Source organism: Emys orbicularis, chromosome 18 (assembly GCF_028017835.1).
Source record: "Emys orbicularis isolate rEmyOrb1 chromosome 18, rEmyOrb1.hap1, whole genome shotgun sequence".
Classification (NCBI taxonomy): Eukaryota; Metazoa; Chordata; order Testudines; family Emydidae; genus Emys; species Emys orbicularis.
The window spans coordinates 11,187,408-11,212,782 of NC_088700.1; the positions used below are offsets into that span (position 1 = coordinate 11,187,408).

General features: G+C 45.8%; 1 protein-coding gene across 4 annotated transcripts in view; it reads right to left on the bottom strand.

Moving 5' to 3' along the window:
• Positions 1–25,375, bottom strand: part of PRRC2B (proline rich coiled-coil 2B) — a 73,257-nt gene that overhangs the window by 36,254 nt on the left and 11,628 nt on the right. For all 4 annotated transcript variants that reach the window (XM_065418839.1, XM_065418838.1, XM_065418837.1 and 1 more), the window contains exons 2-12: positions 17,931–18,098; positions 15,850–16,027; positions 15,333–15,435; positions 14,406–14,478; positions 11,072–11,215; positions 5,593–5,834; positions 4,976–5,097; positions 4,308–4,450; positions 3,555–3,645; positions 2,818–3,010; positions 1,835–2,150 (exon numbers count right to left, since the gene is read on the bottom strand). In XM_065418839.1, coding sequence (XP_065274911.1) covers positions 1,835–2,150; positions 2,818–3,010; positions 3,555–3,645; positions 4,308–4,450; positions 4,976–5,097; positions 5,593–5,834; positions 11,072–11,215; positions 14,406–14,478; positions 15,333–15,435; positions 15,850–16,027; positions 17,931–18,045 — 1,720 coding nt within the window. In that variant the 5' untranslated portion in view covers positions 18,046–18,098. The remainder of the gene's footprint in view (positions 1–1,834; positions 2,151–2,817; positions 3,011–3,554; positions 3,646–4,307; positions 4,451–4,975; positions 5,098–5,592; positions 5,835–11,071; positions 11,216–14,405; positions 14,479–15,332; positions 15,436–15,849; positions 16,028–17,930; positions 18,099–25,375) is intronic.

Genomic DNA, 25,375 nt, shown 5'->3' on the forward strand with positions numbered 1-25,375 from the left:
ACACAACCCTCCTACCGAGACCTTCCAATGCTACACCATCCTTCTGACCAAGGAAAAATGAAAAATAATCCATTTTGAGCCCAATGCCACTCCTTATATTGACCACAAGGGTCATTTTAATGACAAGGTGCTTGCCCCTGCCCTTATGATTCAAACACACTTTTTAGAACTTTTTAACCCTTGGTGGAGCAAGAGGCAGAGTTCTAGAGCACAGATCTCCTGCAGGACGCACAGAACATGGCCACTAATCAGCCAGTTGGCCTTTCCACATTAACTAAATGAGGAGTCAATGCTGATGCTGGTCGGGGAGCGCCCTCTGTCGGCCTTCTTTCTTTTATGAGGCACTGGGGAGCGAGACCCGTGCCTGACCGATGCCTTGGACCTGTGCGTGGAGCCGTGGGGGTGCCGAGGGTCCTTAGAGGAGTCCTTCCTCGGCACCGGCTCATGCGTCGATGGTGCCGGAGCGCTGCACACCGAGGAGGCGGCGCTTGGGGCTGGGTCTGCCGCACCAGGGTCTGACTGAGGCCGAAATGCTGCCTCCATAAGCAAAACTCGGAGGTGCTGTTCTCTGTCCTTGAGGGTCCTGGGGCAAAACCCTCTACAGATTTTACAACGGTCCCTAAGGTGACCCTCCCCAAGACACTTCAAGCACAAGTGTGCGGGTCACTTCTCGGCATAAACCTGCCGCAGTCTGAGCATGGCTTAAAGCCCGAGGCATACCTGGAGCCGGGGGAAATGTGTGTTGGGGGGGGGGAACCCCAAAGGAAACTTATGAGAGAAAACTATCTATACTAACTAAACTACAACTGAATCGAACTATATACATGATACTGAGAAGCACACGCTTACATTCGTGCTGCCTTGTAGAATGTGAGGCTACATTAATAACGAGTTAACTCTTGAGGGCTCAGCCAATTGCTAGTCATCATTTAGCAGTAAGGCATTCTCTGGGAAATATCCCACCCTCTGACTTCACTACCTCAACCAAGCTTCACAATCATCATTGCTGTGTACTAGTATTAAATTGTTTGTTTAAAACTTACAGTGGGGGGGGAGGGGAGGGGTATTTTGTCTGGTGAAAAAAATTTCCCTGGAACCTAACATCTCCCCCCCCCCCATTTACATTAATTCTTATGGGGAAATTGGATTCGCTTAACATCATTTTGCTTAAAGTCGCATTTTTCAGGAACATAACTACAATGTTAAGTGAGGAGTTACTGTATATACACACACCATTCCTTTGTTGAGAGCCAACTGCTGCTCTTCATGTGTACTTAAGGACCTACTTAAGTGTCACTGGTTGCATCAAATCTCATCTTAAATTAGTTTGTTTCAAATTAAGCTCTGAAAAAGCCTACCATCCAAATTGAAAGTTTTTCTAAACATTTTCTACAGTATTTGCACCCTAAATATTGCAGTGTTGTATTAAAGCATGAAAACCTGAAAGCGAAATTGACTATATAAACAACAATGGAATTTGAGGCTTTGTTCTCATCTAAATTGAGAGACAAGTAAAGAGAGAGCATAATAAGTAAATCAGACTGTAAAAATTCTGTCTAATCAGGTAAGGTGTTGTTTGTAACTTGGATAAGGAAATTGGGGTGGTAGGATTTTTTTTCTTTTTAATACAGTTTTTAATCAATTGTGTCCCTTTAAAGGAGGCCCTACGTTATTGACCCAAAATAAATGTTCTTTAGAAAACTAGAAAAAATGGATCCCTTGTGATGTGACTCAAAGCAGCCTGCGACCGCTCTCTGCCCCCGCAGTGCGCGGTTACATCCTTGCTCAGCTAAAAGGCGATAATATAAACGCAAGGTGAGTCACATCTCCCTACCTCTACGGAACGTATGACCATTCTCCTGAGCCACCTTCTTTTCCACACTTGGGGGTTTCAGATCTTCATTCTCCACATGTTTCTGGGTCTCTCCTGTTTTCTGAGCCAGTTTGCATTTCTGATCCAGCTGCTTGAGTTTGGCAGCACAGGCAGCCAGGCGTTCCTCTCTGGCTCGTCGCTCTTCCTCCTCACGGCGCCTCCTGGCTCGCTCAACAGCTTCCGAGATCTCAGAGTGGACAAACTTCTGTCTCAGGGGCACCTTTTCTTCTTTATCCTCCAAGGACTGCTGTCTGAGAATACATCCCAGTGGGGGCTTCTGCCAAAGGAAGGAATACCCCACTGAGCATCATCTGAAAAAACTAGCCTCATGCAGCTTAACCTTTTTAATCCCACACAAGGTACAACCCCTCCCCTCCACCTACAGAGAGCTTCTTAGCTGAGAATATGTCCACGACCCCATTTGGTTCAGTCTTCAATTGCTAAACGCTTAAAAAGTTTTTGAAAATACACAGAAACCTGACGCCTGCTTTCTGATGGAAACTGATTGCCACCGTGCACAAATTCCAAAGACAGCATTACTAAATTGACACACACAAAACAAGTCTTGGGGCAACCCAAGCATTCTGGCCCAGCTTAAATTCCCACTCTCCTCTCTCTCCTGGGGGTGTTGCATGGGAAAATCTCTACAGCTGGGAGTAAAGGAAGTGCTTTGTATCATTCAGCAGTGCACCCACCCTCCAAATGATTAGGAGCAGAGTTGGTAGGCTCAAAAGAATATCCTCTCCCAGTCTTCCTGCCTGTTATGATGTGTTGTGATTAGCTGCTCATTAAACTACTCACGCTTTACTCAGATTTCATTTTGTCACAATGGGTGCTTCGAGCTAGACCGCCGTTTGTATAATTCAACGTGGATTCTGAAGCAGAGTAATTTGTTATATTAAGCGTCCTGTCAGCACAAGCCAATCTATGCAACTTCAACATACCTGATATTCTGATGCAGGGGTCCAGCCATTCAGCTTCCTTGAAGGCTGCTGGGGGCCTTGCACCTTGACGACTGACCGAGACAAACCAGCTGGGTCACCCCAGTTCTTTCCTTCCTCCAGGGTGTGTTTAATATCTGCACTGTCTGCAGAGCTCAGGGACAGCTGTCGCTGCCTTCTGGGGTCCCAGCTGTTCCTGTTGTACAAATGCCATTGATATTACCATTTCCAAATCATCTCAAAACACATTTTCAACTCATTCATCAAGTCATAAGAAGGCTTGTTATACAAGCTACAATACAATGGAAAGAGGGACTAGAGAATCCAACAAACAAAAATACTTGACACGTATATTGGGCTTTTCATCCATAGATCTCAAAAAGCTTTGTAAAGATGTGTAAGTATTAACGCCACCATTTTTACAGATGGAAGAAATGAGGTACACAAAGATGAAGTAACTTGCCCAAGGTCACAAGGCTCGTCAGTGGCATAACAAGGAACAGAACACAGGTCTCCTGGCGCCCAGTCACGTATCCTATCTATGCCACAAAGCTGTCTCAACGTAGATTTTGAAAAGTGGAATCCATGAGGTTATACCATAAAGTTGAGGGGGGTTTAAGCCTTTCCTCTTGACGATTAGAACAAATTTTAAATAGCCTATGATAATTTTTACACTTGTTGAAAGAGAAACCAGAGGTATGAACGCAGCATCAATGGAATCTCAGACAGACACCTCTTACCATTTCTGTCTTCCGTCTTTAAGAGCTTCTTCCTCTTCCTCATCTTCGCTAAACTTCAGTTTCTCAGAGTAATCCACTTCGTCATGTATGCCTATGGTGGCGGGAGTGAAGAAAGGATACATCAAAGGAAAGAAAGAGGGCCCTATAACAAACTGAAAAGTATCTTGATCTGCACCACTCTATAGGCATAAACCAGACACAACTTAGAAAAACTGAGTGTCCAAGCACAGCAGCATTATTAGGACTATTGAAAACAAGCAGTGTAGGTCTTGACCACACATCTCAATCGCAGGCAGATTTCAGAAGACTGGTAGCATGCATTACAGACCGGGAGGACAAAAACTGAGATGAAGCATCCTGTGCCCGAGATCATACATAGCTAGACTTCAGCTGCATGCACTGAGACGATGGGACTCTCAGGATTTGCGGCTAACTTTGACTCAATCTCTTCCCAGAAGGGAAGATCAGCTCCAGCGGTTCCCTTTCTGCCACATGGTGTTATCAAGCTTGTGAATCCTCAGATCCAGTTCCTTGAGTACAGCATGATGGGAGGACCTGAACCATCTATTGTACCATCATTTACACCACCAGCAGCTGTCACGTTGCATGGAACACCCTCCTCTTTTGTGTGGAGGGCAGGGGAGCATGGGAATGAATAGTGTCTTTCTTTGGGATGGCGGGGTTAGCAATTCATTCTCTTCACTCCCTGGGTAGTTACCGCTTGCTTGAAGCAAGAAAATAATGGCACTTTACCTGCCCAACCATCATCTGCATCAGTGTCGAGTTCATCCAGCTCCTTCAAGTTTTCTGCGTTGATAATGGTGGGCCGGGGAGCCCGCTCTCCTTGCTGCCGAACTGGACGAGTTGGGCGAGATACCCCAGGTCTATTCTCTTTTCTATATGGTGAGACAAAAAGATATTGCTGCAAACACCAGTTAAGAGAGAAGGATGGAAAGCGCAGGGAAGCTATATGCCTGCAGTTTAGAACAATGCACCAGTTTAAGCTACATTGTGTCTCTCATGCTTACGCAGCAAACCTACAAACAACTGTTATTGCCCTTTAAATCCTCCCTCCTCTCCCCTCACTGTTTATTATAGAGCCTCCAATAGCCCCTCCTGGATGCCTATAGGTCACAGACACCATCCTTATGACCTAGGATTGGACAGGATTTCTTTTGAGGTTCTTCTGTTCCTTGAACAATGTGCAGGACTCGCTCAGCTTCTGGAAGCTCAGCTTCCTGCCTCGGTAACACTCCCTGACCCTGCTGCAGAGGAAGCAAAACACCAAGGCTTTAAATGAAGCCAGGCATACAGCTTTATCCACCAGGCTGGCTCATTTCATAAGATTCTTGCATAAGATAAGGAACTTATCATCCTATATTAATTTTCCTCTGCAAGTGAGTCAGTTCTGGAGGCCTTACCCATCTTGGTCATTCATCTGGTATTGTCTGAAAGGGACACGGGGCTCAAGCCGAAGCTGAGGAAGGGGGAAAGACCCACGGTCCAGTGATCCAGGGACCTCAGATGACTGCTGTGGACACATCTGAAACAGAACAATGATAAACATAGTGGTTTTTCTTTGCCAAAAAAAATATATTTATTAATATTACAAGGGCATTTTAGTGCTGGGGTTCGGAAGGGAGGGAGAACATTTCAGATTTATCTGATTGGCAGGCATGGTGTCATCTTGGACACCATCCTTTACCGTGCCAATTGAGAGGTAATGAGGCTTTTCAGCGGGCGCAGGCATTTCTTTCTGAATGGAGGGGATCAGTGTTGCACTTACGTTGGCTATTGAGGACAAACGTCAGAGAAATCTACACGATGGGAATGGCAAGACAAATAAGGGAAGAGATCTCAGCCGGCCCAGAGCAATACCTGGGAGGGGAGGATCTGGAAATTTGGTGCCTCTGCTAGCAGAATCAGACATATTTTCCCCCCTCACACACTATTAATTCCTTTGGGTGGGAACAGTGACACCCTACAATCAGGGAGAAACGGACGCGCGCACACAGCTCGTGGGAGCAGAGGGACTTACAAAAGCAGGTAGCATGTCATGGTACGTAGGCGGATGGTACGCATTTCCCATGAACTGCGAAGCCCCTTTACGGATAGGCTGAGCCGGGCGGAGAGAGGGCTCCTTAGGATCGCTGGCACTCGCTGAGGAGGGGGCTCCATCTCCTGTGCTAGAGTTCTTGCTGCCCGGCTCAGGAGGGGAGGCGGTCAGAGATGTGGCAGAGGTAATGTTCCTCCCACCGCCCTCCCTCCAACTGGTGACATCTGAAAATGAAATAATACATGTGTGAGTGTGGGGGAGGCACATGCCGAAGGTCATCAAGCGAAGAGTTTCCAGGCTCAGAATAACCTGGTGGCTTCGTAATTGAAGTCAAAGGAGAGAAAGAACAAATCAAGGAACAATGGAAAATTTACAGACATTTCATAGAAGAGACTGATAGCATCAACTGTTACTAAGGCCTGGTCTACACTAGGAGTTTATATCGAATTTAGCGCCGTTACATCGAATTAACCCCGCACCCGTCCACACCACGAAGCTATTTAATTCGACATAGAGCTGTCTTAAATTCGACTTCTGTACTCCTCGAAAACGAGAGGAGTAGCGCTAAATTCGAAATGGCAATATCGAATTAGGCTAGGTGTGGATGGAAATCGACGGTAATAGCTCCGGGAGCTATCCCACAGTGCACCACTCTGCTGACGCTCTGGACAGCACTTCGAGCTCGGATGCTCTGACCAGCCACACAGGAAAAGCCCCGGGAAAATTTGAATTCCTTTTCCTGTCTGGGCAGTTTGAATCTCATTTTCTGTTTGGACAGCGTGGAGAGCTCAGCAGCACTGGCAACGATGCAGAGCTCTCCAGCAGAGATGGCCGTGCAATCTAATAGAAAGAGGGCCCCAGCATGGACTGATCGGGAAGTCTTGGATCTCATCGCTGTGTGGGGCGATGAGTCCGTGCTTTCAGAGCTGCGCTCCAAAAGAAGGAATGCAAAGATCTACGAGAAGATCTCTAAAGCCATGGCAGAGAGAGGATACAGCCGGGATGCAACGCAGTGCCGCGTGAAAATCAAGGAGCTGAGACAAGGCTACCAAAAAACCAAAGAGGCAAACCGACGCTCCGGATCCCAGCCCCACACATCACGTTTCTACGAGGCACTGCATTCCATCCTAGGTGCGGCCGCCACCACTACCCCACCAGTGACCGTGGACTCAGAGGATGGGATACTGTCCACGGCCGGTTCCTCGTCGGAAATGTTAGCGGACGGGGAAGATGAGGAAGGAGATGAGGAGGACGAGGCAGTCGACAGCGCTTGCACCACTGATTTCCCCGACAGCCAGGAGCTCTTCATCACCCTTACCGAGATCCCCTACCAACCATCCTCAGCCGTTACCCCGGACACCAAATCAGGGGAAGGATCAAGCAGTGAGTGCTTTAAACATCTAAACATGTAATTTTAACATAACTGGTCCACCGTGGTAACACACGTTCCCACGCCATGAGTCCAGTAAGTAGTCTGGGATCATGGCACGGCACAGCATGGCGGCATACGGCCCTGGCCTCTGCATGGTCTCCCGAAGCATTCTTCCCCTCTCGCTCTCCGAGATCCTCATTAGAGTTATATCGCACATGACGCCCTGCTTTAAATTAGGGAGGGGAATGTTAGTATTGGGACTGCTTTACAGCCACGCGGTGGAGGCGGCAGAGGGGCAGCATACAGTGATCTTTCCCGGGGACAGCCGCGAGGTGGTGGGACAGGGGCAGAGCTCATGCTTCCCTGATTGCTGCCAGCAGAGAGTGGCCTTGCATTCAGTGCGAAAGGAGCCCAGTGCTACTATTACATTTTTAAGCTGCCACAAGTCTACGGCTTACCATGTTTTCCTGCAACAAAAGTAGAGGTGTCCTGCCACGCTTCTCTGATCGCAACTGCAAGACCCCAGGCACTGAAGGCGAGGGCCGAAAATTCGACCTTGTCCTGTGTGCGCATGTGAAAGGTCCAGTGCATGGTGTTGTTCACAGAGAAAGACTATGTTCTTTGTTAGCAACTTCATTTATCTGTCTCAGGAATTTACTCCCTTTTTCCCATTCCCACAGACACATCTGCGACTGTCTCCCAACCCAGCCTGGCATCACACTCCCAGAGGCTAGCGCAGATTAGGAGAAGGAAGAGAAAGACGCGTGAAGACATGTTTTATGAACTTATGGAGTGCTCACGAGAGCAGGCAGCCCAGACGACACAGTGGAGGGAGAACTTGTCACAAATGCACAGAGCAGTCATGGAACGGGAGGAGAGGTGGCGCCAGGAGGACCAGCAGGCTACTCGAACCCTGCTTGGACTAATGAGGGAGCAAACGGAGACGCTCCGGCGCCTAGTGGATGTTCTGCAAGACCGGAGGCAGGAGGACAGAGCCCTGCTGCTGTCTATCTCTAACCGCCCTCCCCCGCCACCAAGTCCCACACCCCCCTCACCAAAAGTCCAAAGAAGGAGGGGCGGCAAGGGCCGTTAAAACTTTCAGTCGGCCCCTGCACACTGCTGCAGCAATGGAAGGCTCTCGTTCCAAAGTTTGAAAAGCCCTTTCCTACCCATCTCACAATAGCCCACGTCCAAGTTTCCTCCCCCCCTTTTCATGTGCGGTTCATAATAAAACATCTGTTTCTGTTAAGTACTGTTTCCGAGAGTGTCTTTTAGAGGGGATTCTGTCTGAAGGGGGGGAAGGGGTTTGTTACTTGGACAGGACAGTCACCTGTAGCAGGCTACAGAGGCGGGGGCAGGTCCAGCATCAGGACACATACACAGTACAGTCACCAGTTACCCTGGTCAGTCTGGGAGGCGGTTTTCATGTTCTGGGGTGCGAGGGGGTTGATCTGTGACTTTGTGGCGGGGGAGGGCAGTTACAGATCTTCTGCCGCGGTCCTTATCCTGGATCACAGAGCCACGCAGCAGGGGATCTGTTACCCTCCGCCCCCTGCCAGAAAGTCACTTGGCCGACACATACATGCAGTCCCGCCCAGGACTGCTGGCAGGCTGCGTTGAAACAACCAATCCAGCACTGCGGAGCCTGTCATTCCCGGAGTTTAGAAGCATCATTTGCATCAAAACAATAAACCAGCCCCCCGCCACAGTCTGCGTCCCCGGTTTAAAACATTCCCGCGAAAACAGTAAGAAAGAGAACCTTGTTCAGTAACAAAACGGAACAGATTTTATTTGTTGGGAAGGTGGGGAAGGGGGTATGTAACTTGGAAGGATAGTCAACAGTAACTGGGTAAAGAAACGGGGGCAGGTTCAGTATCTGTGTCCACAAAGTGAACAGTCACTGGAGACCCTGCTCAGTCAGGAACCTGGCTTTCAAAGCCTCCCTGATGCACAGCGCGTCCCGCTGGGATCTTCTAATCGCCCGGCTGTCTGGCTGGACGTAATCAGAAGCCAGGCTATTTGCCTCAAGCTCCCACCCCGCCATAAAGGTCTCCCCCTTGCTCTCACACAAATTGTGGAGCACACAGCAAGCAGCTATCACAATGGGGATATTGGTCTCGCTGAGATCACAGCGAGTGAGTAGGCTTCTCCATCTCCCCTTGAGACGGCCAAAAGCACACTCCACCACCATTCTGCACTTGCTGAGCCGGTAGTTGAATAGTTCTTTCCCTGAGTCCAGTGCGCCAGTGTAGGGCTTCATGAGCCAGGGCATTAGCGGGTATGCAGGGTCCCCGAGGATGACTGTAGGCATCTCCACATCCCCAACAGTTACTTTGTGGTCCGGGAAGTAAAGACCTTCCTGCAGCCGTCTATACAGACCAGAGTTCCTGAACACCCTAGCGTCATGAACCTTGCCAGGCCATCCAACGTAGATATTGGTAAAACGTCCCCGATGGTCCACCAGTGCTTGCAGCACCATGGAAAAGTACCCCTTTCTGTTGATGTACTGGCTGGCCTGTTGGTCCGGTGCCAGGATAGGGATGTGAGTCCCATCTATAGCCCCACCGCAGTTTGGGAATCCCATCTCGGCAAAGCCATCTCTGATGAGCTCCACGTTTCCCAGGGTCACTACCTTAGATAGCAGTAGCTTGACGATTGCCCTGGCTACTTGCATAACAGCAACCCCCACGGTAGACTTGCCCACACCAAAGTGGTTAGCGACGGACCGGTAGCTGTCTGGCGTTGCGAGCTTCCAGAGGGCTATGGCCACTCGCTTCTGGACAGTCAGGGCTGCCCGCATCCGGGTGTCCTTTCGCTTCAGGGCAGGGGACAGCAACTCACACAGTTCGAGGAAAGTCCCCTTCCGCATGCGAAAGTTGCGCAGCCACTGGGATTCATCCCAGACCTGCAGCACTATGTGGTCCCACCATTCTGTGCTTGTTTCACGGGCCCAGAATCGCCGTTCAACAGTATCAACAAGACCCAGTGACAGCGAGATGTCCTGGGCGCTGGGTCTCATGTTCTCAGAGAGGTCGGAGCTAGTGTCCGACTTCATGCCGTCACGGTGGTGCCGTAGCCTCCTCTCATGATTGATCTGCAGCTGCCTCTGGTACAGGTGGAGGAGAAGCTGCGAGGCGTTGAGAACTGCCACAACTGCAGCGATGGTCGCAGCGGGATCCATGCTCGCACTGCTGTGGCGTCCGCGCTGTCAGTAATCAGAAAAGCGCGCGAACTGATTTCCCACCGGCGCTTTCAGGGAGGGAGGGAGGGAGGGCGTGAGTGACGGACGGATGACGACAGGCGCCCAAAAGCACCCTCGACACATTTTTTTACCCAGAAGGCATTTGGGGCTCGACCCAGAATTCCAATGGGCAGCGGGGACTGCGGGAACTGTGGGATAGCTGCCCACAGTGCACCGCTTCCAATGTCGACGCTTGCCCCGTTAGTGTGGACTCACAAAGTCTCACAAAGTCGAATTACTGTCCTTAGTGTGGACACACACGTTCGACTTAGTAATATCGATTCCACATAGTCGAATTAACTAAAATCGAAGTACTCTCGTAGTGTAGACAAGGCCTAAGGAATTGCTGCAGCAGTGACTGTGCAAGCTTACGCATGCAACTAGCCGTCAGTGAGCCCAAATACTGACCTACACCATCTCTGCTATCCCAATAGTGGGTATTTCCTATCAAAAGTACTGCTACAGTTAAGTGATAGTTTGCGCTACAGACAAATGTTCATTAGGGAACAGAACTGATACAATATTTCATTTGCGTCCCACTGCCCAACATAACCTTCTTCCCTCACACAAAGGGCAATTTTTAAGTAATTATTAGGCAGATGACAGTAAATATTTAGCTGCCTGTCCTGCAGAACTCAAGTGCCCAATTTCAGCCCCAAGATTCTGTCGTTATTTGCTGAGCCAAGCAGACCATGGAGGCTTGTAGGAGTGACAGACAACATGGGAGAGGAAGCATTCGAAACTACTGCAAACTGGCCTGATGGCCATTTCTCCACTTTTTAAAAAAATGATCTAAAGGGTTGTGGCTGGCTGGCTGGCAGGAAAGCAATATGCTGCCATTTACTTACTCTGGGGGCGGAGGCTTGGTCCTGGCCCATACGACAGATCTAAGGCGCCCTTTTCTTTGCCAACCTTGTCCTGCTCGCCAGCTGCTTTCAGCGTCGGAAATTCCTCGGGAGAGAAGGATAACAGTCGGCTTGAGGCCCTTGAACCTGTTGAAGAAATAAGAGCACAACTCAGATAAAACAAGGCTGCTCCGTCCTGCAACAGCCCTGCCTTGTTTGTGATCATCCAGGAACCATAGCACAAAAAATTTTCTCGAGAAAAATCTCGGTTTCTAGCACAAACACAAATTATTGCCTGCCTCAGCATTTGCTAACTAGTTAGTGACATGCCTGGCTGTGACTAACGTGACAACACACGTCCATACTGAAGTACCTAGCCACTACTAATGCATGGGTTTCATTTAAATTCCTGTGTTCAACCAAACTAATTAAAGTTCTGCAGCTCCCCGATTATTTTTGTACAATATGTTCATTCACACTGAACTGGAAATGAAAATTCAGGAAGCTCACTTCAGAAATGCTATGAAGCACTAAACATTTATATTCAGATTCCTCCAACTTTTATTTGTCCACTGCAGAATTATGTTGTTATGCTCCCTGCAATGTTCTCTGTGAGAAGTTATAAATAAGCATCAAGTGTTACACTGTGGTACATATACTGCCTTCCTTTATAGCATTAAGATACAGATCACTGACCAAATCTGTCCAGGTTCAGTTATTCTTACTGGAGAGTTACCCTGCTGAGTTTCTAGCTATCATAAAATGCAACTCTAAGGTGGCTTTTTGTTTGTTATAAAGATCCAATGGTGAGTAGAAAGCAGTGAACCGCAATTCATCCTAAACCCATTCACAAGATTACACTGAGTAGAAGAAAACTGCCAGCATTACAACCGTACACAATATTAAAGAACACTTCATCAGAAAGTCATTTTGTAACTAATGCACAGAAATCCTGAGCCTGTTGAGTAGTGTGTGCTTTGTTTTGATAACAGTTTCCTTGCACTAAAGGGGCATTGTCCAAATAAAAAGTCCATTTCAAAATTGTATGTTACACACCCCACCTGTGTTTATTAAACACACTGGAAGATCTTTGCCATTTCTGCTCTGAAGAGTGAAGCAGAATTGGCCTGTTTAGTCAGTTTCACTTTCTGGAACTCATACATTAAGTCAGTGCTGTTGTGTTCAGGTTTCCAATAAGGGAGAGGATTAGTCAATTAAAAAAACCCCAAAAAACAAAAAACAAAACACAACAAAAAAAACAACCAATAAAAAAAGCCAAAACAAAATCTACCCTACCATTTTCTTTACAATTTCTTTAAAAATTAGTTTAAATGAAAATATTTCTATCACTTTTGGTAAAAGCATAAAAAACATTTACAGACTAGCAAAATTTAGAGCATAACCTATTTTAACAGTGTCCCTTTAAATTCTGGAGAGAAGGTTTTAAAAAATGTTACTTTGTAACATGTTCATAGATGCTGTTTCACAGCATAGGATCTTGCATGGTCAAAATCGTGGTTCTTCATCCCATAGTTGAAAATTGTTTCCAGTTAAAAAAGTTAGTACTATACGTAGCATTTCCAAACAAACATTTGGCAAAAGTTATCAGTCTTAACATGTAAGAACTCCTTGCCTGAGGAGGTTGTGAAGGCTAGGACTATAACAGGGTTTAAAAGAGAACTAGATAAATTCATGGAGGTTAAGTCCATTAATGGTTATTAGCCAGGATGGGTAAGGAATGGTGTCCCTAGACTCTGTTTGTCAGAGGGTGGAGATGGATGGCAGGAGAGAGATCACTCGATCATTACCTGTTAGGTTCACTCCCTCTGGGGCACCTGGCATTGGCCACTGTCGGTAGACAGGATACTGGGCTGGATGGACCTTTGGTCTGACCCAGTATGGCCGTTCTTATGTTCTTAAAATGTATGAGATGGGTCACATCTCAAACATTTATAGTACCAAAGTTCCTAACTGTACTGCATTATTGCACTGATCTGTCTGACTAGTGAGAATTCTAATAGCATGAACAGCTAAGGTTAACTAGCATCTTTCAGGACAGATTTACATTATGACTCGGCAAAAGGGGGCGGGGGGGAGAGCAAGCTTTTCCCAAACAGATAATGCTGCACAACAGAAGGATTATTTGTGTGCCGGTATCAACGGCATGGAGCCTAATTCCCCAGCATGCACTGCACTGGGGTAAGTGCAATGCAGTGTAAACATCCTTCCCTGAAGAGTCCTTTGGACAGGAAATACATACAGTTTCAGCATTCACAGCCCAATTCATAATTCAAATACCGTATTACAGTACAGCAGATTTACAAAATTCTCCCCTCCCCCCAACGCTTCAACAAAAATGACATCTTTAAGGAAGACACAATAACTAAAATAAATGAGCAAATGGGCAAAGATCTCAATCCTTGTTGTTAATACTGGAAACTGTTGCTTTAACTAGACTGTAAATGCAATTGCTCAAAGCAGTTGCAGAACAGGTGCAGAGGACAAGATGACCTAATAAGTCTTTGCAGCCTGATTTCTGTGATTCTATGATTCAATTATCCTCTAATTAAGCTCTTCTTAGCCCTGCATGTAGCTCTTTCCTCAGGTTTAAGTACTGTATCTTAACAATGGCCTGATCTATACTGAGTTCTCAAAGCACATTAGCACTTTCTTAGAGGGCAATGTTTGACCACAGTTCTCTAGGAGATGCTAATTTGGCCCACAGATTTAAAACCTACCCTAGATGGGGTCCATATGGCAACAATCTCAGAGAAAGCGGCAATTAAAAAAAAAAAAAAAGATACAAAGGTTAAATATGTATTTGTGCTGGTAGTCACCTCAGGCAAGTGTAAGCGTCTGCTTTGATGATTGAGCTTTGAGACAGCTTTCATAAGCTTGTTACATCTATTTTTGCATTCTAAATCTATTTAACTCTTTAGACACTCTGCAATTTTATTTGAAGAGCTAGTGGCTCCTGGTCTGTTAAAAGCTCAGTGCCACGGGCCTACTGCTATTCTTTCTGAGCCTTAAATACCAATATTCATGGCAACTAGAACCTACATCTTGTATAAAAACAGCCATATTCCCAATCAGACAGATCCCAATTTAAGGAGTTAATTTTTCTGCTCAAAATGTTACCTTGGTTTCAGGATCCTCAGTCAAGCAGAAGCCATTAACAGCATAGACAGTAATGACCTCATTGTAGTTATACTAGTGCAAGTTTACCTATGTCTAGATAAACCTTTAGACTGGGAGTGCATCATGGAAGAGACCTCATCATGTGTATTTATAAAGCAGTGTGCACGTACATTGCTCCATTATTCATAATCATACTCACCACCTTCTTGTCCTGCTGGCTTTCCATTCAGCTGTGCCCATGACTTTGGCCCACCTGGCACTGAATTTGTACTCTGCAAAAAGAAAAAGACCCTCGTGAAAGTACCTCACCTTCTGGGTGAAAGTAAAACAAGACAATGCCATCGTGGTCAGATCACTGTATAATCCAGATGTTACTAGATCCTGCTAGTGCCCCAATCCTCCAACTGAGACCGCCACCTCCTCTCTCTGCAACTCCCCCATTCCAATCTATCCAAAATCCTCTTCCTCGCTCGGACCCTGACTTCTCCTGCTTTGGATACTTTCACTGGCTTCCCTGTCTATTTCCTCTGCCTGTTCTCAGTCTGTTCCTCTGCCAAAGTCTCCCTTCTCTGCCACTTTTCCCACACATTCTTCCACTCAATTTTCAGCCTTCTTCTACGCCACATCTTATGCTTGGAAGACTTTCACTCTCTGTCATACACCCAACAACCTCCCTTCTTCTGCCCTGACTTTCCAAAAATCTCACAGGTTTAGAATTTTCAGCTACAGAAGCTTAAATTCTGCAGCTTATAGAGGGGCTAGGTCTGAACGTTCACTGGCGGGGGAAACGTCTCACTTGTTAGGGGATTTTTCAGGCCCTGACACTCGCTGTTTGTCACGCGCAACCAAATCACTTCTTATCAAGTGAAACCTTTGGCTAGAAGTAGCAACTGGATCTGTTGTCACCTAACTACCTTTAAATGAGAACCAAAATAAAGTGCCTTAACAAATGCAAATCAAGTTCCTTATATTTCAGCCATTTTCCCTAGGTTTCAGCTGAACTCTTCCTATAGATTTGATAATGTAACAGCAGCAGAACATTCCAGAGGTCAATGATCGGTCAATCTTTAGGCTGCATGGGCCCGGGGAAAACTGAGTAGCAGTCGTCAGCGCCACTTGCACCTACCTCTTGACTGATTGACTGTGTCGGCTTCTGTAAATTGGAGACAGATTTCTGCAAACCCTGCTGCGGCAGCGACTCCTGCGGCTGTGCAGCCGTCGCACTGGAACTGGGAAAGGACAACAGAACAACTGAGATTAGGTGGGGTAAAGCAGACAATCAACTCTAGCAATACAGTGACCCCTCATATGAAGCTTGTGCACTGGCTCAGTACTGATTCAGAGTGCTTCCTGCTGAGAGGAATGAAAAGAGAGGTTGGATCTTCAGAGCCATCAAAATCTGTGGATATCTGCTTTCTATCCGCAGACTATGTTTGCGGATCGCAGATCGGATTCAGATACAAATTTTGTATACACGCAGGGTTCTATGGATCTAGTAATCCAACAGTATTCTTAAATCTACATGTAACCAATCCCACCTGGGGAGAAGTCACTAGTAAAGCCCAAAGAGAATGCTCAGCATGACGGAGTATAATTTCTGTTTCTTGTTTGAGAGGGTTTAGCATAAGAATTGCTCCACTTGCCTCTTTTGGTCTGGCTGATCCTGCTTGTTTGCCCATCCTGTACCGTCCTTGGGTACTATAATGATGTTGGGGTCGTTTCCTTTGTTCTCAGACTTCAAGCTTGGCAAGTTTGCAGGAGGTGGCATGCGCCGGGCAGCAGCAACTTTCCCAAGACTCTGTAAGCCATGTCTAGGAATAACTGGTGACAGGGACAGCAGGTCACTAAGGGCTAGATTCTCCCACCCTCATTTACCTCAATTATATGCCTTACCCCTCAAATAGTCCCATTTGTTTCAATGGGACAAATAGGAGTAAGGTACTACTTAATGAAAGTAAGGGTGGCAAAATCTGACCCTAACCTGCAGAATCACACTGCAACAGCAATGCTAATATGCACTTCTATAACGTGAGTACTTCATATTTATACAGACTCTCTCCTCCAAAAGAACCACTGCAATGCTGTCACCTCTGTGGTGGACTGACAATCAGCTGGCACATAACCCAAACACAACAGTGACAAGACAGGAGATATTGGCCAAGGACAGAGGCAAAAACCTTCCTCTTATGGAAAGTGTCCTGGGATTGTTAGTAACTATGCAGATCAGACAAGGCCGTGGGTTTTTATTTAAAGCTCTAGCCCAAAGCCTCATCTAGAAAACCACATAAAACATCAAGTTTATCTTCTCCAGCAGGAAGAAGGGCTCAGTTAACTTTGCTAGGACTGAACCTGTCTCTCTGTTGGATCTCACAGTGCTTTCCAAACAGTGCATTATGTCTCATCACCTATAATCACGTAGGTAAATAGAATTATCATCTCCATTTCAGAGCTAGATAAAGGCACAGAGGAGTTGAGTGGCTTGTCCAAGGCCACACATCTGTAGCCCTAGAAATAGAATCCAGCAGTCCTGGATCCAAGTCCCCTCTGCTCTAACCACTAGACCTAGTTTACTAAATTGAGATAAAATCTTCCTTCTGTCCACTCTTCCATCCCACACTGAGTTCAGAATAAACCCAGCCTATTAGTTTCAGTTTTCTGACCTCAGTATCCCCACTTCTGGTATATTTTCACTGCAGAGTTCACCTGGGCTCCTAACCCAGCTCCAATCCACACACAAAAACCTCTGGCCAGAGTTTAGTTTGCTTTACATCCTGGCTAGCTGCCCTGGGGCGTAGACTAAAACCTGAGTGAGGCTTTTAATCGAACTGGTAACCAGTTCACTTTGCAGTGAGGACACAGGTTAAACCGCTTGAGTGCTGATAGTCCTCCAATGCCTTCCCACAATTCCCCCATGTGCCCAAAGAACCGACAAGTTCTCCCACAACTAATTGGGAAAGAACCATAAAAATATAGGACTGGATGAGACCCTGAGAGGTCATCTAGTCCAGTCCCCTGTGCTCAGGCAGGATTAAGAATACCCAGACCATCCTTGACAGGTGTTTGACTAACCTGTTCTTAAAAACCTCCAATGACAGGGATTCCACAACTTCCCTTGGTAAACTATTCCAGTATTTAACCATCCTTAGGAGTTTGAAAGTTTTTCCTAATATCCAATTTAAATCTCCCTTGCTGCATATTAAGCCAATTATTTCTTGTCCTACCTTCAGGGGACATGAAGAGCAATTTATCACCATCCTCTTTATAACAGCCCTTAACACATGTGAAGATCATCATCAGGTCCCCCTTCAGTCTTCTTTACTCAAGACTCAACAGGCCCAGATTTTTTTTAAAGCTTTCCTCATAGGTCAGGTTTTCTATATCTTTTATCATTTTTGTTGCTCTCCTCTGGACTCTCCCTCTTTGGTCACATCTTTTTTAAAGTGTGGACAAAACTGGACAAAATACACCACCTGAGGCCTGACCAGCGCTGAGTACAGCGGGACAATTGCCTCCTGTATCTTACATGCAACCATCAGAGTGCAGCTTACTCAGAAGTCCTAGCGACATACACAGGTGAGTGTAGCGCCAGTGGGGACATATTAACTCAAGTTTGGTTTTGTAGTGTGGCTGCTCACATGCAGGTGCCAATCAACTGAGTTAACACTGCAGTAAAGACATACCCTGCAAGAGAAACCTTAACTAGCTTGTCTCTGGCATTGCTTACCTGTAGTTCTGATAGCTTCTATTGACTTTCCTTTATACTTATCAAACAGGCTGAGAGTCGAGTACTTGCTTTTCCCATCCTTTCCCTTGGTTATTTGCCCCAAACGATCGGACATTGCGATGAAATGTCATCTAGTAAGGAAATTTCTGTGCGCCGCTTCTGATCTGCCTTTTAATGAGAGAGAGTCGGGGAAATAGCATCAAACCAATTATTTATCCTTTGATAAGTGAAAGTACAAAATATCCTACATGACAGTAGCTAGGACTCAGTGGGGAAACAAGATAAACTACGACACTTTAACCTCTCACTTTACAGTTACTCCTGGGGGAATTCTGCGCCAGCGCGCAATGCAGAATTTTGAAGAAATGAACGTTGTAAGCGCAGAATTTCCTTTTCCCCACAGAAATGGGCTGCTGGGGGGAGGGAGAGGGAGCTAGAGGGTTCCTGGCAGCTGCAGTTCCCAGCATGCCCTGGGGGAAGGAGAGGGCGGCGCACAGGAAACTCTGTGCAGGCCTGGGACTGAGCATCAGGCTGTTTCTCCTTCTGGATCCCTGGGCTGGGGGGGGGGGGGAGGAGGGGGGAGGGGTTTGTCTCAGGAAGGGTGGGCCCCGTGGTTGGGCTCTGGGAAGGAGGGGGTTCGGGTGTATTGGCTGGGGGGGACCCTGTAGGTGGCTTGGGGGGGGGGGGAAGGGGTTGTGGGTGTCTGTCCCCCGCCCCCCCAGCTGGGCTCGGGGGGTGGGGGGGGGGAGAAAGGTGGCAGAGAAACAGGAACTGGGTTGTCATAGGGGGTTCTTTAACTCTCTGCTCCTGGGGGAATTTGAGTGTGTGTCTGTATTGTTACAGACATACTTGCGGACAGGTATTTTGAACTAAATTACCAAAATAATTGAAACTGGCATGATTATGTAGTGTTATTTTGACAACTAAAATTTGCAGAATTTTAAAATATTGTGCACAGCATTTTAAATTTTTTGGCGCAGAATGCCCCCAGGAGTATACAGTGCAAGCTTTTGGGATTCAAGAGAATTTATTACAAAAAGATACCAGTTGAACATCACTGAAAGGACATGAGGAAAAAGCAACATAACTGGAAGTTCAAATAATTGACAGCCTTTATGGAAGATTTAAAAAACTCTATAAGCAACATTAAGTACATTCAAGTTCATGAAATTTTTTTGAAATAGGGGATTTTTACATCAAAATAAACACACTAGTAATTATTAAGATAAAGATACACAACTCCAGGAACACACTTTTCCTACAATGCACATGTGACCAATGACCACACCTTGACAATGTACCTTCATTTATTTAAACAGTCACATTCTGAAAGAGATTAACTACGATTGGTAGGAGAACATGGGAGGACACAATCAGGAGTGAAGCCCTCCCTTAAAAACGAAATCTACTACTTCAGAAGTGTCCCATGTATCAGAACTAGTAAAGAAAACCAACGAAAAAGTAAGACAAGGTGGGTGAGGTAATATCTTTTATTGGACCAACTTCTATTGGTGAGAGAGAGAGGAGCTTTCAACAGAAGTTGGTCCAATAAAAGATATTTCTCTCTGCATTTGAAATATCGTTTTAGCTGAGTCAGAATCAAAATGTAAGAGAGGGAAAAGGTTCATTAAATCAAGTCTATCGTTTGCCAGGGAAAGATGTCGTACCCAGAAAGCCAGCCTAATGGATGTTAGTGATGTTGTCAGACTAATTTTAGGCCGCAAATTGAGGTTTTGCAAAAAGAAACAGATTTTGAAAAGTTAGGCTAGACACTTAGGCTTAATAAAATGTAAGATCAGTGAAGTAATCTTTAAACCCGACACGAAAACTAAGTCAAATATCTAGTGAAAACAGGCTTGGTTTCTTTTCTGTTGGATTTAAATGTTCCTCTACAGTGTTTGGAACCTTAATGTTGCAGCTTTGTTATAGTGCATGAGAGACAAAAAGTGAAAATTATTAGAGACTGCTGATTTGACAGAAATATATTAGGTTACATTGTCCAGGCTGAGTTCAGAGTGCAAATTAAACAAATAGCATTGATTATGGAAAGTAAATATATAATTTTAATATTTTGTTCTAATAATCTAAAGTGTCAACAGAGAAAATGCAATTTTTATAATGTGCTTTCAGAGCTGACAGAATAATTGATAAGCTGCCATTTTATATGCATTTTAAAGAGTCAAAACCCATTTCTACTGAGCCATTTTTATATCAGTCCCTGATGTCTGAGTATCCTCCTTCCTTCCCAGCAGATGGAGACAGGGGAATTTGAAGAGGTGCCAATCTATGGTAATCTTAAATTGATTCTTCCAAAGCAATAATTGCCACTAAAACTAGTTAATTACAATTTGGAACCAAAACACAAAACATAACAAATCTGGCAAACAACAACTCAGGTGGAAGACTGGGCTAGTATGGAAAAGCTGATGATAAGCACAGTTATTGGATAAAAATGTTAACTTTCTCATTATTGTAGCCGTGTTGGTCCCAGGATATTAGAGAGACAAGGCGGGTGAAATAATCTCTAGTTCTGAAAGAGACTAGCCTCTGACCACAAGCAACTTCCACTAGTAATCCCTTATCAAACATGATTTCCAGGTAAGAGGATAAATTCACCACATATTATATACAAAATAAGCATAGGCCACACATGTTGGACACAACCAGTTTGATACTGTGCTGCCATCTGCATCTAGGCTAGCAAAGCATATCTAATAGCAGCAGCCAGGAAGAAAATTTGTGACCAATAAAACTGGCATTCGGGGCTGAATGACAGTGCTGCCAGGTTTAAATCCTGGGCTGGAGCTTTGGATTCAGCATGCTTAGTCTCAAGAAGGTGGGAAGAATTTGGTACCACTCAAAACAACAACTTCCACTGGCTGATCAAGGAATAATGACATGCTCTGAAAGGAGTCCCATGCAGTCCTCACAGACAGACTGATGGGGCTGCAATGTGGGGCCTTGCAGAGACAATGCGGCTTAAAGACAATCTTGGGACACATTCTCCTTTGGCATAGCAGGCACATCTTTGGCACCTTCTCTGGCTCAATATTTTCTCAGACGTTCATCTTTTGCCAAAGAAAACAATGGTCCCTCCCTTATTTGCACAGTATTTTATTAGTAGGATGGGCATGAAAGAGGAAAGGAGAATTAGGTCCTGATTACTGTGGAGGGCAATATGGTGCTGGACTGAGGACAATTTTTCTGTTTGTCTGGCAGAGCTGTAGGGAGCCCTACGACTAGAGTAGAATAAGAGGTGATGCTGTAAATCAGGACTGTGATGCACTGGCAATCCTTTGTGGGACCCCGGGACTGTTTTAGCAGGTGTGTTGGAGATCAGGATTGAGGTGTATTAAACCAGAACCCTCTGAGGTGGAAGTCTGCTAAACACCTGTCCACTCTGCTGTTTGGTATCAATCCTTCACTTTAACAAGAGTAATAACTTTTCTCAAATCCATTTAGAATTTTAAAATAGTGGTGGTGGGGGGGAAATGTTAGCTGGTTTGGGAGTTGGCTGCTTAACAGAAAAACCCTGCGTGCCTGAAAGTCAGCATGCAAACAGATATCAGGGTAGAGCTGCCAAAGAGAAACCCTAGCAACAAGTTATGTAACTGAGTCTTAGCTGCCTCTTGATCACATCTCGTATCATTAAAAAGGATGGAGGAGGAATAAACAACCACTTCAAAGCAGAGAACTTAGGGGCACACTAGGAAAAGCCTGTTGTCAAGCCTTATGGAGCAACCACAGTCAGAATCTGGACAAGTGACATTTACAGAATACTTTGTACTTACTGTAACGACTTTCAGCTGAGATCTCAAACCAACCTTTGCAAAGTGCTAAGTATCATTAACCCTGTTTTCCAGAAGAGAAAACAGGGGCCCAGAGAGGTGAAGGGACTTAACCAAGATAACACAGCGTGCTAATAGCAGAACTGGAAACAGAATCCCATTCTCCTGACATCCAGACCTTTGTTGTAACCACTGACCACACTGCCTCCCCTCTTACTGTAATTGACCCTGCTACAGGACATAGGCCTGTCCTCTCTCTTCCAACCCCTTCCCCAAAGTCCCCACCCCAACTCCGCCCCCTCCTTGCCCCTATTCCAACCCCTACCCCAAATCCCCAGCCCTGCCCCGCCTCTTCTCCACCTCCTCCCCTGAGTACGCAGCTCCCTGCTCCTCCCTCCTGGAAAGCGCCAGCAAACAGTTGTTTGCAGCGGGAAGTGCCTGGAGGTAGGAAGAGGAGCAGGAACACAGCGCACCGGGGGGGGGGGGGGGGAGGGAAATGGGGGGGCGGCAGGTATGGGGATGTTATGATTCCTGATGTCAGATTTGTGTCCATTTATTCTTTTGCGTAGAGATTGTCCGGTTTGGCCAATGTACATGGCAGAGGGGCATTGCTGGCACATGATGGCATATATCACATTGGTAGATGTGCACATTTGGAGCCACAAATGCCAGAGGAGCAGGCAGCTGGTGTGAGTTCCCCACCTTCCAAGCTTCCGGCATCAGCCCTGGGGTGGTGGGCGTCAGGCTCCGCGCAGGGAATCAGGCTTCAGGCTCCAGTCCCGGGGTCTTCCCGCCCACCCCCACCCCATCACCCCTGACCCCCACTGCCTCCCTATCCACCTCTCCATGCACAGCTTAATTTGTCCCCTGGCTTCCCGGGGCTGCGTAAGTCTGCTGTGAAAAGTGATATTTGTATGTTTGTTAATATCACTTTTCACTGCCTCCCAGCTAACTAGTAAGTCTGCTATGAAAAGTGATACATACAAATATCAGTTTTCACAGCAGCAGCCTTACTAGCTAGCAAGTCTAAAAAAAAGGGGGGGGGCAAAAAAAGCAAAAGAAACAACAAAAAGACAAGAATGTGCAAAGCACCTTATTTTGTTTCTATTGTTTAGGTCCAGTAAAGAATAGAGACAACTGTACATTATTTTTATTATTGTGTCTGCAAAAAACCCTACATAAATAAATTACAATGATTTGGATGTGCATATTTATTTGTTTTTCCTGAAGTTAAATAAATATTTTAGGACAAATTGTCAAAGTGGGCACCAGCAAGAGTTGGTGGTCGCACTCTGAGGCCACCAAAAAATTTCTTGTGGGAACCCCTGTTCTAAACTATGTATAATCACACAGGAAAAGGACCTGGACATCAGGACACTTCAACAAAGACCTCTGGTTGGTTTACAGCACTGGTCATAAAACCTAACAAAATGTTAGGATGCATAAGGAATGGGATAGAGAATAATACTGGAAACATTACAATGCCATTATATATCTCAACTGTACGACCTGACTTGGAATACTGTCTGCAATACTGGTCACCATAGCTCAAAAAGGATATTGCAGAAATTGAGGCGGTTTAAAAATGACCAGTAAAAATGACTAAGGCCTGGTCTACACTGGGGGGGCGGGAGGGCGGGGAAGAGAGAGAGAAATCGATCTAAGTTATGCAACTTCAGCTACGTGAATAACGTAGCTGAAGTCGACGTACTTAGATCGACTTACCGTGGTGTCTTCACCGTGGTGAGTCGACTGCTGTCACTCCCCCGTCAACTGTGCCTGCGCCTCTCGCAGTGGTGGAGTACAGGAGTCGACGGGAGAACGCTCAGGGGTCAATTTATCATGTCTAGACTAGACATGATAAATCGATCCCCGCTGGATCGATCGCTGCCCACCGATCCAGCTGGTAGTGTAGATATACCCTTAGACTAGAGGCATGGAGGGAATTCTGTATGATGAGTGATTGAAAAGACTGGGACTGTTCAATTCAGAGAGGAGATAGGATAGAGGTATACAAAATAACAAACAGTACAGAAAAGGTAAATAAGGTGCTCCTAATTACCCCCTCTCATAACATCAGTGCCTTGGGACAACCAACGAAACTCAAAAGCAACTAACTGAAAACCGATAAAAGGAAATACCTTTATACACAATGCATACTTAACTTTGGAATTCATTGCCATGAAATAATAAAGCTAATAGATTAGTGGGATTTAAAAAGGATAGACACTGATATTGTTAATGAGGACATTCATAACAACATCTGTTTTGTTTGGGGGTTTTTTGTTTGTATAAAGCAGCATGTAAATCCTCATGTTTCATGACAACTGAGGACATCAGGAACAAAACTCCCTTATGACCAAATGACTCCATAGTTGGTCACCATGGGATTTCTTGCACCTTCCTCTGAAGCATCCATTACTGGCCAACGTCTCAAACTTGTGACTGAGAAGAGAAGTCTGGGTGCATGGATTCACAGCCCACCTTCCACCGGAGTAATAAAGGGTCACTTGTGCAGACTGAAGAGTCTGGCAGTGAAGCATGCCTGTATCTATGCAAAAAAGCACAGCAGGTCCATTAGTAACCTCTGAGGATCCTGCTTCTCCACAAGGACTAGATAAACAGTGTTATACATGGGAAGGCCCTGGCCTCCAGTAATTGAGGGCTAAGATGAAGAGGAAAAGCTAGGTAAATCCAGCCTGTGAACTGGTGTGCAGCTCATGCAGAGAAAGAGGTCCATACAAGATCCTGGGTTCATACAGCTGAGAGAGATATTTCAAGGTCCATCCTTCCTTCCCTGAGAGCAATCAATCAGTCAGGAACTCAGGTTATGGTACACTACTGAACATATGCCAGCATAGTGCTGTAGTGTAGATGCAGCGTACACCAAGAGAAGGAGTTCTCCAAGTATAAGAACATCACTTCCCCAAACAATGTTAGCTACAACAAGAGAAGCCCTCTTAGGCACTGGGAGCTTTGTCTACATAGCTAGGTTTCTAAGGGGTGTGTTTTTCCCCCACACACACCCTGACCAACAAAGCTATGCCGGTACAAAAGTGCAGACCTGGACCAGCCTTCAGTTTTGTGGGGGAAAAAGAACTAGTCTCCTGCACTAAGAATTTCATGCTTTAAGGAATGAACCAGTTCTCCGAGTGTCAGGAAAGGGGGGCTCCTGCCCTCTCATTTCAGTTCGGCAGATGCATTACAGGGGTTTCACATTACTCTGAAGCATCAGGAATTGGCTACTGCTGGAGGCGGGATGTCTGAGAAGATGGACCAATTTAGCAGCATCTGCAAATGTCAGTAATCTCTGGCAAATCTTATTCACATAACAAACATTACTAGGCTAGAAGCTGTGACTTCCTGAAACCACTTGATCAGTGCAAGTTAGCCAGGCCCAAATGAAAACAAATGCAACAAGCACACATTTCACATTTCATACTTCAGAAGCCAAACCTCAAAAGGTCAGAGCAGCTCAGTCAAGTGAGAACCACCTGTGACTTCCACAAGTCAAACCTATCACCTCTCTTTCTTTTGTACCTGGGGAAGTGACCTAGGGTTTTGCAAGTTGTCTTTAAAGCACAAAGAAGAGGAGTGTTATTTAAGTGCAAATGTTTACACTTAAAATTGTATATATGCTCTGAGCTCTCCCAAAGC